The sequence below is a fragment of the Fistularia commersonii genome, chromosome 2 (assembly GCF_037954325.1).
Source record: "Fistularia commersonii isolate RoL2024-O1a breed Wild chromosome 2, RoL_Fcom_v1.0, whole genome shotgun sequence".
NCBI lineage: Eukaryota > Metazoa > Chordata > Actinopteri > Syngnathiformes > Fistulariidae > Fistularia > Fistularia commersonii.
The window spans coordinates 21,403,724-21,419,618 of NC_141285.1; the positions used below are offsets into that span (position 1 = coordinate 21,403,724).

The 15,895-nt window shown below is 45.3% G+C and overlaps 1 protein-coding gene across 2 annotated transcripts in view; it reads left to right on the forward strand.

The window, feature by feature from the left end:
* Positions 1-15,895, forward strand: part of arid5b (AT-rich interaction domain 5B) — a 94,650-nt gene that overhangs the window by 37,199 nt on the left and 41,556 nt on the right. For both annotated transcript variants that reach the window (XM_086172620.1, XM_086172611.1), the window contains one exon: positions 8,203-8,433. In XM_086172620.1, coding sequence (XP_086028746.1) covers positions 8,203-8,433 — 231 coding nt within the window. The remainder of the gene's footprint in view (positions 1-8,202; positions 8,434-15,895) is intronic.

Genomic DNA, 15,895 nt, shown 5'->3' on the forward strand with positions numbered 1-15,895 from the left:
TGGCGAAATACGGGCGGCCTTTCGCCTCGACCGGGACAGCTAGAGAAGGAGATCGAAAATAGGAGTGTGACGTAGGGACAGGCACAAATGATAATCGCAGTAGTGCTAACAGTTACATGCTAAAAGCTGCAATGATGCAAAAATAGCTTTGATATGCATAAGAAAAATAACAACGCCGCAGTAGAGCAAGCCACGTCCCTTGGGAACCTGCCAGATGAAAGCTTCCCAGGCACTTGGGAGGAGATACGATGTCGCTGTCATACATCGATGAAGGGGCCGAAGTGCATCATGAGATATCCCTCAGCAGAGTAAGCCTATGAGAGCACAACCAGGGGCTAGCCTAGTGCTAACTATAGGCTTTCTCTAAAATAAAAGGTTTTAAGTCTAAACAGGAGAGTGGCTTTCTCTGGGAATTAGGTAGTTTAGAGCGTCATTGTATCGGGGTCGGTGTTCCCGTTAAAGAACACCAGGTATACAGATGTTCCCTTTTTAATGGAGTCATCGCTGCGGTCTGTAATAGCAATACAACAGAACCATCAGTATGATCCTATACGTTCTAGTCAAACAGACGATAACAAAGGATGCTATTTCACCAGACAATGACATCATATGGATTGTATAAAAACAAATCCTTCACAAGGAGCTCTTGGACAGCATGCAGTCTGCTGATTAGCCTAACACGATAGCATAACTTGTATCAACTTGTAAGTAATACAAGTTAACATAATGTTAGCATTCAACTCGGACATTAAACATAATTAAACTCACCGTCTGTCATTCACACACTGAAATAAACCAAAGAAACCAGGGGAATATGAAGAAAGGTGAAAAACCCGACTAGCCTCCGCTGCACTAAAAGGGAAAAGTAGCTTCGATCGCATCGTACGCGCTACACGCACGCGGTGCATTCGGGAGCAGAGGATTTATGAGAACCCGCCGACAAACACGAACACAACGATATCATTTCAACAACAGTTAAATGCACAGAAATAAAGTGGGCTTTCTAACAAAGCCTATTCTTAAACAGCGTTGTCTCCTGCCTGGATGGAGGAGGGAGGATGGTGTTCTGCTTTTATAGACACGTGGGGGAAAACAAGCTGAATTGTTTTCTTATTAATATGACAGGTTATTGACCCGCACTCTTGTTTTTTTTTTTGTTTTTGTTTGTTTTGCACTTTTGTCCTTCGTCTTCTGTGAACCGATAAAAAAAAAAAACAAAAAAAAAACACAGAATCCAATCTGTTCCCACGATGTAGCGTGAAACCGCTTAACATTCGCTCCAAATCTCAGACCGGTGGCCGGACTTGGTGATCACATCGTCTACGGCTGCACGCCAGCCTTGAAAAAAATAAAAATAAATGTCATCGGAACCCCTTCGAAATGACTCCTGGCCACCGGGTAACTAAAACTCATCCTAAAAGCAGACATTAAGTCGTTTTCCAGACCAGATGTGAGCCAGGTCGGTCAGTCCTCGCCGTGCCGAGGATAATATCCTGCTCAGCTGAGCAACATCCAGAAAGAGGGGAGGAAAAAAAAAACATATTCTCTTTTAAAGCACCCCGGAGACGAACCCTGGAAAACCCCCGCCGACGTCACAACCTGGCGCCGTTAAGGTTATTTACGCCCGAGCCACGGACGACAAATCCGGAGGCTACCCGTCGCTAGGAATAACCGAGGTTGATGTGTGATATAGGAGGAGCTGTGCAACAAATATAGTGCTTATGCCGTCCTAGCGTATATCCTACTATATCACACTTTATTGACGGACTGTTATGACACCCCTTGGTATTTTACGAGGCCGGTCGCTTTACGCCGGCCGCGGAAACACAACCCGCCACCCTGCAGTTGGTTTGATAAGGGGTAAAAAAAAATTCAAAAATCCAGCCCCCCCCTTGACCAATTAGAACGCTCGAGCCTGGCGCGCTTTATTCGGAAAGGTCGCGTCGTGAGAACGAGGGGATTCGTTGGAGAGTGTGCATTACATGCGCCGATACTTCACAACTCCTTTTGTATAGATATTAATGCGCCTGCGGCTCTTTCTCTCTCTCTCTCTCTCTCCAAATTGAATCTAATCAAGGGTCGGCGGCGAGAGCGAGCCGGTCCGACGGTGACCGCTTACAACGAAGCCCCCACCTCCTCATTTGACATTTGGAAACAAAGCTCCCTCCGCCTCCTCCCGGCTGTAATTGCCTACGACAACTGCCGCAATCTTTGATGGATTGTGGGCGCGCTGTGTGTGATTCATGTGCGCTAATACACACACACACATACACGCACGTGTTTAAACGGCCTTAATAATTTTTTTTTATTTTCTGAAGTGGTCTTTGTATTGCAGCTCAATGGATCTAATTATGCCGATTGTCGTTGTCTCCCTGCCCAAGCTTTTTTTTTTTTTTTAAATTTTGCAGCGACGACATCAGCCGGCGGGTCGTTGTCTGGCCTTTCCGAAAAGGGGAGAAACAAGCCTTTTCGAAAAAATAAATAAATGAAATAGAAAACAATAGATCTGGTAAAGCTGGCTCTGTTATTATCTCGGGAGTTGGGATGCGAACAAAAAAAAAAAAAAAAAAAAAAAAAAGCCAGCGAGTTAGCCGTCCCTGAAATATTAACTTACCAGTTGAAAATTCCCATGAATGTCATGTCCAAGGGCTTTGTAAAAAAAAAAAAGCTTGACAGAACGGTGAATAATTCATGGCTCAAACTGCCTGGCTCCGCTTCATCAACTGCTGGACCGTGTAGTCGGCTTTGTAAGCTGGGAAAATATTAGCAAATCCACTGTCACACACGCATCCATGAAGGCGACGCCAGCCGTGTTTGTCTCCGTATTATTATTTAGCCCGTTTTATAAATGATATGTGCTTTCATATTACCTTGTCAAGACGGCAGGCAGAGGGGATGAAGATGCTGAGGTTTTTATTTGGCAGTGATGACGACGGATGAGGATCAGGAACGAATCCGTTGCATTTTTACGCATTCTGGAGAGAGTCAGACAGAAACGGTCCGGACATGGACACAGATGTGGCTAGAAGGATGCTGAAGTTGGAGGAGGACCAGAAGAAGACCAGGGAGACGATTTATGGATAGAGTGAAGGACGTGTAGTTAGTTAAAGAGAAGAATAGTTCATATTACCTGGCAAAGCTGTGTGTGTGTGTGCGTGTGTGTGTGTTTTCTGATGCTATTTCCAACACCATCACATCGAGATAAACTCTGATAAGGTAGCATCAATGTGAGGCCTTTATATCGGTGTCGCGGAATTCTTCCTGGTTGGCAGACGTTTGTTGTTTTTTCGCAATGTCGGCAAACTAAGTCCCAGGTAGTTTCCGTTTGTCGCGCTCGTTTCTTTTTGGTTTTAACGAATTATTTGAAAATAATGTTCTGAAGGTGGAGTGGCTTCGCCCAGAGCGGCGTATGGATAATCCACATCTGTTTGTTCGCGGATTTCATTATCTAGTCATCCCTTTAATCATATTTACAGAAGCACCGTCAGCATCAATTTATATGAATATTTTCTTTTTCAGTTCGCTGTTCGGCTGAATGTTAAGCTGCGGGTGCTCCAGAGGAAGAAGCGAGGGATTAACTTAAACAATCGCGTCGCTTTATATGGAATATCAGTAGCGCGGGGCTCGCCGAATCAAAAGATGGCTTCCTTTCAAACGTTCACCGCGCGGTAAATCAGATCTGGGTCTGTGCGACAGCAGCGGCATTAAATGTTAAACGGCAGGCAAATCATAGCCTCTCAGTGGAGCGCGGAGCCGCCGCGCAGCGGGAGAGGAAACACAGGGAGCAGAATTGAGCGTGTAATTACTTACAGATTATTATATCTGCATCACGTGGGTGGCGGGAGACGGGTTTCTGTCGGAGCGAAGCCGGTGCGCAGAAACGGCGCGTTTCGATTCGGCGTTCGCGGCCATCTCTGCACGTTTAGACGCCATCCAGATATAAATGCGATGTTCTGGTGGGAGGAGGGAATGTTGCGGTGTCATCGTAGAGCATCCTGAGTCGACCCGAGGCGTTTAGATGATCCGCTCTCTGATACGAATGTTTTGCAGCGTCGCCCCTCACAGGAGCGCTGACCTCATCTTTCGCTTGTTTTATGGCTTCACCTTAAGCCGCCCGTACATCTAAACAATGAAAACATTTTGAAAGGACTTGTAGAAAACAATCATCTCACACCTCCTCATGTCTAAGCACTAGTTTTTAGAGTTTTGAAGTCCGAGCTGCATGCGGATCATTCCTGCGGCTTTTGAAAATAATGAACGAGTATGATATTAAAATATATTTGATGTAAGTTGGTTCATTATTTTAAATTTGAAGATTATTGCGATCTTGTAACATCTAGATAAAACGTGTTTTTTATTTACTGCACGGGCCACTAAAAGGATGACACCCAGAGAGAGGACGGCATTTTTTTTTTTCATAAATCCAAGAGTGACTCAAACAGACGTTGAGTATTTTGCTTAAAAGTAACCTTCAACCCAACGTCTTTTTTACGGAGTTCAAAATGTTTTGTTGAAAGCAGAAATGTAATTTCATTTTTTCTGCAGTTGTGCCTCGATTTAAAAAAAACAAAAAAAAACAAGCAAACTGCAACACATATTTTGTTAATACATAGCATAAAGGCAAAAAAAAAAAACAACATTATATGCCGTGTTAATTCATTTTTCTTATTGTTTTATTTACTACGGGGAAACAGGTCCAAATGGTTCTTTGAGTGGTAAAGGTTGCCGACCCCTGGCCTGGGCCGAGACCAAGATTTCATACAAACTCTGAATCTTACAGGCTCAGTATTTACAGTATTTACTCCTCTTTCGGGACGTCCTTCGCCTTTCCCGTTCACCCATATCGCGAACAAATACCGTCTCTGCTATCGATACAGCTCTGGTGATTGTTTAACCCCGGATTTCCTGATTCTGGCTTTGACGGAGCTCATTTATTGGTTGTTGATTGTGTCATGTTACCTAAAGACCGAAAGACTTGCGATAATATCGTACACATTTGATTCTGTCGAAAGTCACGAAAGTCAGCGCGCTGTGACTTCAGTGAAACTCTTCGGATTTCCAGTTTTAAGCATGCGACCGAGGTTTAAGGACGGCGTTAGTTACAACGGCAACATCCAGGATTTCGACACCTGGGTTTTTAGCAGCGGTTCCCACCTTTGTACTTCCTTTCCGGTCGTGAGCTAGCAAGGAGTTTGGCAGCTCTTCACATCAGGTGAGGACGTGTCAGTCAGGCCGGTGCGCCCGACACACCGGCCTAGCAACCAGACGGTCAGGTTGTCAACGCTGAGCCGGCAGTTTGCATTAAAGGATAAGCGTGTGTTTTGCGTGTCCCTAATGAATTCATGAATTTAGATGGATTTAGTGTAGCGGCAGTGGGCAATCAAGAAGAACCCCCCCCCCCCCCCCCCCCCCCCCCCAGAAGGGCTTTTAATGCACCGAGTCCAAATTGCTCCGAGGATCCCTCACCTCGAACTCCGCTTTCCGATAAGCCCCGTCAGTCATGCTAGCATCGCCGACGTGCCGGCAGTAGTCGCGCGTCAGTCACCTCAAACTCGACGGACGGCGTGGCTTGTTTACACCGTACAAAAAGGGGAGGGGGGGGCATATTTGCGGAATTACGTGATGGGTACAAGGGGCAGTCTGACGGAGATGTTTGGAAAGCCTGTGTCGTACGCTTACCCAAGACCCTTTCCCGACTGACCGAATCTTCGACTCCCGTTAATGAGTTCAAACGAATCTTATTAAAAGCGAAGCCCTTTTGCTGAAATCAATTAAAGCGGCCGAAGAATGAAAGGATAAAAAAAAAAGACCTTTTTCTTTTTACGCACACATTTGCAAAAGACTATTAGTTGACGTAATATGATTAATGGTTTCACTTGTCATGTTGCAGACGTTTGCAGATTTGGGGGCTGAGACCCCCCCGGGGGGGCGGAGGGGTTCAGCAAATAGAGGTACGACTTTGAAGAAGGACGTCATGCAGAAAAGACAGATTTAAGGAGATTTAGTCAAACCGAAGGCGTTTTGCGAGCGAGCCGGAACCAAAGCCCGACGGACGGAGGAACTCGGCTCTGACGTCGATGATTTCTATGGACAAAGAAAAATACTGATGTCTAAGTGTTTGGTGTTTTTAACGTAACTCAACAGAATGTTGTATTTCTGGGAGGTTCAGAAATACAAACTCGTTGATATTTAACATGATTAATCGATTAATGAATTAAGTCTTATATATGTATTACTAGACTACTGTATAACTGGTGTCTTCTACATATGCAGACTAAATATGTAGAACAGCATGTATATTTATAAATATATGTAGAAGACTACACACAGTGAATTAGGAATGGATATTAATCTTTTTTTAAATCTTCTTACAGGCCTAATATTCATTAATCTTTGTTGTTATTATTATTATTAAACATTTTTTAATGCCTACTTGCTCTGCATGTTCAAAATGAGTCGCACAATGAAAGGGGTGATTAATTAATCAATCTGTTAATCATTAATTATGTTAAAGATCAATGAGTTTGTATTTCTGAACCGAAACGATGATCCTATCCAATGCACACATTTTGCACAGGTTTATTAGAATAAAAATAAAAAAACAGATATATTGTCCGGACTGCAAAATAAAAACTATAAAACACACCAACCCCACCGTATTTACCATCCTTATATTCTGAACGTGCCCTCTGCCACGCAGCTGCTGAGACAGACCCGCCTGTTTACATTATCCGAGGCCCCGTCGTTCCCCGAGGGTTTGGCGCGAGCTGGGCATCGCGGTCGCTGAAGCGCTAATATGCGCTTGGCGTTGACGCGGTACTTTTTAGCAGGAAGCGCTCCGGTGAAATGAGAGCTGCTCTGCCCCGTCTCAGGTTTGTTTTGGATTCGTGTGTCATCTAGAGTCGTCCATCTCGACGGAGTTTGTCGGCGCCGCCGGCTAGCGTTCGAGCGCCGAATGGCGCCGGCCAAGTGGGATTTTAAGTCATTGGGTTAATTTTGTAATGAATTAGTTACATGATTTTTCTAAAAGCTCTGACAGTTGGGGGCTTTGGCGTTCGGCAGTTGGATTATGCGCTGGTGGCAATGGATTGGAAAATCTCAACACCTTGTAGTGTCACAACGTAAACGTCAAAGCCAGATATCGGCGTCCTGCCGGGGTTTCTGAAATAAAACAAACCCGACAGGACCGAGATAAGTGTGAGATAAGCGAGGAGCTATGCGGATTCCGATTGGCCGATACGGGACGGTCGAGATCTGCCGACAGCCGCCGCGGATCGGTTCCGGGTGAGCCGGCTATAAATAGCTCCGGACAGAGAGTTTCGGTGATCGCGTCGTCGGAAGCTTTGTCAAATCAGACGTAGAAGACTCGGACGGCGCAGTCTTTAAGTGTCGGCGGGTATCAGATAACCTGATTTATATCTCAGGAATGTAAAGAAACCAAGGTGGGACCAGCAGCTCTCTGGTTTCCATGTTTTCTATACGGAGGGGTGGAGGAGGCGGAGGGAGGAGGGGGGGGAGGCAATATTGAATAATGAAAACTTCAAGACAGATATTAAGCTCCAGTCGGACAACATTTGGCGGCAGCCTGTTAAAGTATCAAACTGCAGTCCAAACAGAAAATGGATATAGTCGAGAAAATATCTCGGGAATGGAAAAACACTGACTTTGGGTTTGACGGCGACTTTATTATCGGAAAGACCTTTTTTTTTTTTTTCCAGGAAAAGGTGATGTAACAAGGCAGCGATGAAAAGCATACATGAAAATCTTTTTTTTTTTTTTTTGTTTTGCATGCGTATGCTGTTTCCTGAAAGCAACACACACACACACACACACAGATGTTTTGGAGTTTTGCATCTCGGTTTCATTCTAGCGATCGGGGTGGAAGACGTCCCAGCGGAGATTGTAATTTAGGGCCCCGTTATGAGGGGTAAAGGGATCATATTCTCGGGCCCTGGCAGCGGACGGCTGTTATAATAGCCGAGGGATGATGTATGAGAGAGAATACGGTAATAAAACTTAAAGAGGAACGAAAGAATGAACGTGTCCTGTAAAAGTAAAGTGCTGCCATTCTTCAAACGCAGCATTCCCCGCTTGCCTGCAAAGTGACGGCGGCGGGAGTTTGTTTTGGACGTGTAAATGATATCGGACCCTCGGCTCAATGCCCCCCTCCCTCTCTTCTGTGTGTGTGGCTCTCCTTTCCAGGCCAGGAGGAGGACGGCAGGAAGGTGCTGGTCCTCAGTTACCCCCAGTATTGCCGCTATCGCTCGGTGCTGGCGCGACTGAGCGAGCAGCCGTCGGCGCTGCTCATCGACCACACGGTGCTGGCGCTGGGCGGCATCGCGGCCCTGGGCGGGGCCACCAGGGTCCTGTACTGCCGGGACACCTTTGAACACCCGACCCTGCTGCAGAACGAGAGCATCTGCGACGAGTTCGGTAAGTCGGCAAACGCCGTCGTTTTGCTTCCCCCTCTCCTCCCCACGTCATCCAGATCTCTTTCGGTTGGTGGTTTGATTCCCAGCTCCACCTGTGAGCATCCTGAAGTGTCCCCGGGCCAGACGCTGAATACCAAATTGCAGCCGATTTCCCGGTTAGCGCCAGAATGCTAACAAGCGTGCTAAGGCTAGCGTGCTAACAAGAATGCCGACGCTTTGAAACAGCCAACTTTGAAAGTGCTTTATAAGTTAAGACCATACACACACACACACACACACACACATATATATTTATATACCGTAATTTCCGGACTATTGAGCGCACCTCAATATAAGCCGCACCGGCTAGCCGATCGCTATCTTGGGCTTCCTCCTGCGCACTAAAAACGTCAAAGTCGTCTTCTTCGGTGTCGGAGTTGAACGGACTCAGAATTTCCCGGTCATTATTGGTCCGATGTGACGAGGATAAACGTTTTAGCGTCTTGAAGCTCGTTAGCGTCCCCCAGCCAAAAAAGTCCATATATTAGCCGCATCGTTGTTTACGTGAAACAAGTCGCGGCTTATCGTCTGGAAATTACGGTATATAAAACAAATTCTGGGTTCAGTGTCTTGCTCGAGGACACTATGGCTCACAGAAAAGAAGAACCAGGAGTCAAACCGCCAACCTTCTGGCGATAGCTAGCCGCACGGACCGCTGCGCACGCAGCCACATCCACAGACACACACTCATGAATATAAACACGTCATCTGCGGTTAACCTGAGTTACCGATGACTCACGCATCTCCACTACCTTGCATGTTGGCGAAAAGCCATTTGCGTCATTTAGAACAGGAGATTGGTATTATTATTGTTATTACTCACACGCACATATAAACACACACAGAAAGGAGAACTCGATCTGTCGCCCGATAAGAATACTGTCCTCGATTGTTTTGAGCCATTTCCTATAGCTGTTAAATTCAACTGTGAATCAGGTGGACTTACCGACACCGCTATAAAAACGCTGTCATAAAACAGCCCGCCCTCTAAAATAGTTTTATTTGTCATCCCTCCTTCTTCTAGCCCAAATATTCACAGTGTGAAATGTAATGTAACCTAACGTCGCCCTGCTTGTTGCCTGCGTTACGTTTTTAAATGTCTGAAACTTCGGCCCGTCGCCCGAAGTTCGTCGAGACCTGCGGCAGCCGTTTTTCCGGCGGTTATTTACAAAGAACAAAATAAAGTGGGGTCAAACCGTCCCTCACCGCCGCTGGCCCCGAGGACGACGCAGCTGCTTTCATTCAACGCAACAAATGATTCCCACATTTGTTATTTATTACTTGTTACAAGGAAATGATCTGTCAGAATCAGGCTCCGCCCCTCGGCCAGTGCTTTTGTTAGAATCGGCGCCGAGCCCGTTGCTCCCCCTTTCCTCTCCTATTTGTCCTGTTTAACCTTCCTTCCAGATGAATTGAATAAATCTAAACAGAGCGGACGGAACACACCGGATCAATGATGTTTTAGTTTGCCTAATCAGGGCTGAAATAGGATTTCGATACCGCGGCGCCAGCCCGCACGAGCCTACCGCGCCCCCGATATGTTTTTCATTTGGTCCAAGCTTTCCCCGGTGACTCTCTTGTTTACCAACGGCGTACGATCGTCACTCGGGCGGCGAGGAATTTCGAAACTGCCGGATCGCGTCTCGTTCGCCGCTTCCCCGCTCTCCGACACCTCGCTCATTATTAACTCCGACCTCCTACTATATTTCAAATCCAGCGTCCGTTCAACATTCGCCTTCGCCGTAACAGCTCCTCCGGCCAAAAGTCATTGTTTTTCAAATTTTCCCACGAAATTGTCAGAGAGTAATTGTGTTATAAGAGAGCGGGTGAGGTGAGAGCGCCGGGGAAATGGGGTTCTTGGAAAGTAAGTTATGAATAGTAACGCTAACATCCCGTGCCCACCGCTACTCGCTCACTTGGCTCAATAACGCCATTCCTCCATGAGCCACATTTAAGCTAAAGGTTTATTTCCAGAGCCCGGGGGAATTTTCTGCTCGGCCGACGAAGGCGACCGGTTTTCTAATGTTATTCACATGCAGGTTCGCTGCGATCGGCTCTTATTTCTGGCCAGATTCGCTGCTTGGAGACCTCGCCGTGATGTCTTTGAAAACAGCAGAGCTAAGTCATTTCCACTGCTCAACCGAGTGAGCGAGAGACTCAAGGGCATCTTACTTATAGGCGCAAAACACACACACACACACGCATGGATGTTTGCATGCATGCAACGTGGCATACATGCACACACCAACAGCTGCCGAGCAAATTTGTCTCGCCGTTTACTGACTCAGAATGAAAGGGCTGCCGTAAACGCCGCATTAAATCCACTTTTTATAAGGATAAATAGCGGCGTGGCGGACACACCGGGAGCGCTGCCGCGCAGCTGTGGAATTCATTCATTCATTCATCTGTTTTCTATACCGCTTACCCTGCACTCGGGGCTGCCGGGGCCAATCCCAGCTGTCATGGGGCGTGAAGAGGGGCCGGGTGCGTACTATCATTCACCCTCTCATTCACACGCCATCTAGACACCAAAAAAAAAACATCATTCACACCCTCAAGTCCATATCAAATAGAGCGGGGGTCTCAGACTCGCGGCCCTCGGAACGATATTTTGTGGCTCCTTGCCTGAAATCAAATCTTTGTGTTAGTGCGCGTTTTTTCTCACCTGCATCTGGGGGTTTTATATAGCTGGTTTAAAAGAACAGGCAAGGAAAAAAATAAAAAAATATCTTTGCTATGTATTTTTTTGCTGCAAAATTTGAAAACAAAATGATTTTTTGATGAAAATACGTCTAGACATTGTTAAAACGATCTTTTCTTTTCTTATTTCTATAAAAACCACAAAAATAATAGCAAAAAAAAACCAAAACAAACGGGCAAAGTTAAAAGATTGATTTAATAACTAGAATAGCCACCAATAGCCTTGTAAACGTCCTCTTCTACATGCTACCAATCAATTTTCTAATAAATTCTAGTGGCAAATTTTTCCCACCGTGACAAGATTTTCTCCTTTAACTCAACAATATTTTCAGAGTGTAATTTCATCAGTTCGTTTTTAATATTAATTCATCATGTATTTTTTTTAGAGAAGCAGCTCATCACATATAAAGATTTTTATAATACAGGTTTACCTCCTTTACACTAAAACAAAGGCATTCATTCAGTCTCCATGTGATATGGAGACATACAACCATTCACTCCTTTATTAACAAATCAAATATCACTCAATCTCTTTGTCATACATCGTGGACAGACATGCAACCATTCACTCTTTCATTCACAAGTCATATAAAGACATACAATGATTCACCGTCTCATTCACGTACCATATGGAGACATATAACCTTTCTCTTATTCATATATCATAAACAGATGTACAACCATTCTCTGGCAATGATGTAGAACCTCCTGCGTGTTTTTGGGCTGGTTTCCTCGGAGGAACCCGGACACACGGGTTCCCAACCGGAATCGAACCGGGAACCTTCTTTCTGTGAGACGGAAGCTTGGTTGAGAAATATCAAACGGAAAGGGGGAAGAATTTTGAGACTCTGGTCCGTCGCCTTCCCAAAATGCTAATTCTGACCTTTATGGATTCAGCCAAAATCGTCGGCAGCCAGTCCATGAAAGCGCGAGGCAACCTTAGGGGGTCGACGGCTCAGCGGGAGCCGGGGGTGAGAAAAAAATAAATAAAATAAAAGCGCTATTACGGGTTTTTTCAGCGGGCTGGTTGGCGCCGCGTGAAAGGTGGCGGCGAGAGACGCGCTATTCTGGGTGCTGCGGGTCTGGATCCAGCGGCGCTGCACTAGGTGTGTGTGTGTGTGTGTGTGGATCAATCATGTGCACATTTCTTATGTAAGCAGCAGCTGAAACATCTCAAGGATGTGTTTGTTTTTGTTTTTTTGTTTTTTTTCCCTCTTTCGGAGTAGTGAATCATCTCCGTTGTTGGTTGTGTTATAAATAAGTTGTGACTTCACTTAATTACCCCGAGGCGAGTCGTTTGTTCTCCTACCCTACCCGCCGCGCCGCGTTCGCCCGGCACCGTGTCGGCCTGTGAGCGTGGCTCGGCGCCGAACCAGCGCCGATCCTTTCACTCGATACGGAGGAGCCGCGCGAGATGTTTTGTTTTTATGGTCTTTAACAAATCAGCAGCGCGAAACTGGCAGCGGAGTCGATGGATTAAAAACAGCCCAGAGACCTCGGCCAAAAACAGGAGGCCGCTGCATAATCCAAATAAATATCCTTTTATACACAATTAATTCATTCATTCTCTACACGCTTAGCCTGCACTGAGGGTCGTGGGGGCTCTAGCCTATCCCAGCTCACCTTGGACGAGGGGCGGGGTTCACCCTGGACCAATCACAGCGCCACTTACAGAGACAACCATTCCCCAGTTCATTCACATAAAGGTTTCCAACAGTTCACCCTCTCATTCACTCATCTGGACAATTTAGCATGTTTTTGGAACACGAAGGGAATCCATAATTAATAAATACATGTTTATGAATTCTGAACGCCGTAGGTGTTCTTTGAATACTAAAAATATATCAATCAGTAAGACCACGCGAGAAGAAGAAGCAGGTTTGATTATTGATCGGGGGCGACTGGAAAGCGATTGATCGATCAAACAGCGGTCAAGGATGTAACTCTGGCCGCCTCATGCGCTTTTTCATCCCACTTGATCCGCGTCCGTGTTCATATCGACTCTTTGGCCACAAAAAACCCTGCTTGAGTGAAAGCGCAGTTGCGTCAGTATCACCCCCTACCCCCCACCCGCAATCCATATTCATGTCGAGCGTCCCCTGTCACCCCTGCCCCCCCCCCCCCCCCCCCCTCCCGGGGAATGACACAGTTTTTGTTTATAATTATCACGCGTGCTCTGCCAGCGTGGATTGATTACACCCGTGTTGCTCGCGTGTCCCCGATTTACTTCTTGCCGAGGGGAATGTAATATCGCCGCTGACAGGGGAAATGAAAAGACCCATCCGCTCCGCGCTCGTCGTGTCCTCACTGACAGAGTGAATGGGAGCCTTTTTTTTTTTCCAACACCTATATATAAATAGAAAGAGTGGGCTATAATAATATTGGCATTACTGAGGTTCCTGCGCTATGAGGAAAATACCTGGAATAGTTTGCTGGGGGCCGCGGCCCTCGTTGCGATCGAGCATCGCTAGCATTTAATTCAGACGCAGCGCTCAGCAAAATATCAAGATGTTTCCCTGTTTTTTCTTGTCATTCCTGCTCCAACACGGTTTAAAAGCTAAACCAACTGCCGACCTTTGCCGTCAGAAACCCGACGCCCCGCTTAAATCAACAGTATTCTGAGAGTTAGCGGGGCGATGGTGTTTGAGGCGAAGCAGTTTCCCCCAATCCCCCCACTTTCTCATTTGTCCCATATTCCCAAGGACTCTCTCTCTTGCTCTTTCTCTGTTTGGCACAGAAAGCGTATATTTCATGCTCGGCCCGCCGTGTTTTGTTTGAAACAGTCGGGGCCGGACAGAGTTTTTATTAAAAGATTTTCGCTGGAATCCTTTGGATTTGTTTTTTTTTTTTTTCTGCAAACCCTCCAGGGTGGGAAAACAATTTATTGCTTTACTATATTAATATTATCGAGACTGACAGAACATAGGCAGAATATTACACTGTGCATGTGTGTGTGTGTGTGCATGCGTGTTTTTGTGTGTGTGTGTGTGTGTGTGTGTGTGTGTGTGTGTGTGTGTGTGTGTGTGTGTGTGTGTGTGTTTGAATTCCTGCATGACTTTGTTATCGGCATCTGTGTTTGACAGAAAGAGAGAGAGAGAGCAAAAAAGAAGAAGAAAGCACTTCCTGTTTGGTTACTGGTCTTCGAAAGCGATACTGTAAACTCCAAGAGGAAGAACTAGGACAAAAAAACAAACAAAAAAAAAAATCAAAAACGTTGTTAACTGGGTTAAATCTTTATTTTTGAGACAATTGCGTTAAATAATATAATATAAAAATAAATAAATAACAGTTGGACGTTTGCCTGGAACGATACTTATAAATTCTTTCCATTGTGAGCCGCTGGAGCCTTAATCCACTGCGAACAGTGTATTACTCCCATGTACGAACTGTGCGTGTGTGTGTGTGTGTGTGCAGATAAAATTGAAAGAATAAGACTACTATTGATAATGGCCGGGCTGATAGCGTGATCCGTTTTCTGTTATGCAACGAGAGGAGCCTTGAGACGCTCGGAGCACCAATAAAGTGCTTCTGAAAATGAGGCAAATCTTTTCAGGGCCAAGAAAAATCAGATACGGACATATTTGTGTTCTGATATGAATATTTATAAATGTAAAACCCTATCTCTTTCCAATGAAAATGCACAAGCGTTTAACATAAATAATTGAAAGATAATTTTCTCTGTGTCACGGTTGGTTGTTATTTCCTGGGAAATATTTCCAATTTTTTATTTTTATTTATTTTATTTATTTCCATCATAATAAGTTTTAGGAATAGAAAAGTCAGACAAAAAAAAAATCAGGGCAATAAAAGCACAGTTAGCTCGGTCCAACCTTTATTTTGAGATGATTGCTTTTAAAAAAAAACACATAACAATAAATAATCCCCCGGTTCCAGCGTGTTTATTAGACTCCCTGCAATTTTTTTTTCCGATTTATTTTTACCAAATTCATAAAAATGCATGCTGTTTTTTTTCCATTGTTTTTCTTTTTTTTTTGTACATCGCTCTTTTGCCAATTTTTCTTTTTTTCTTTTAATTAGCTGTATCATCGAGCTGTCAAAATCTCTTGACTGCCTCTTTCTGGACTCTAGAAAGATGAGGCATCGATTCAGCGTTGGAGGTCATGTGACCCACGTAAACCAATGAGCATCCGGGGGCGGGTGGTGACAGGAAGTGGCGTTTTTCATAATGGTGCCAATGGAGAGCCGTTACAGCGGGCATCCTAACGGCATCCCACGTCTGTAGAATTACCCCAGCAGATCATATCCTACCCTTTTTTTTCATTATTTATTTTTGCTTTATGCAGACTTTCTATCTTTCCTGGCAGCCACATCATCAGTTCGGCTGAAGCGTGAAAACATATCTGAGACACGGGCCTTTGTAAGTGATCCGTATCAGGAGGCGGACCCTCTTTTTCTTTTTCTTGTTCTTCTTTTTAATGTCACACATCATCACCGTCACATGTTGTTTCAGCTGCGAGTCGAGGCTGTTCGCCGTGCCGGCATCACAGTCCTGCGCTTTTTTATTTGCGAGGGGGGGATGCAGACGTCTGCTGCCAGATAGGAAGACTTAGAAAAAAAAAGTTTTAATATCATGAAAGTTGTGTGTGTGTGTGTGTATATGAGGGGGGGTAAATTTTCCTGTTGGCTCATAATTAGTGAATTATTGTGATTTTTCCCAGGGGTCCCCGAATGCACCATGTAGCCGGAGTTTGGTTTCAACAGGC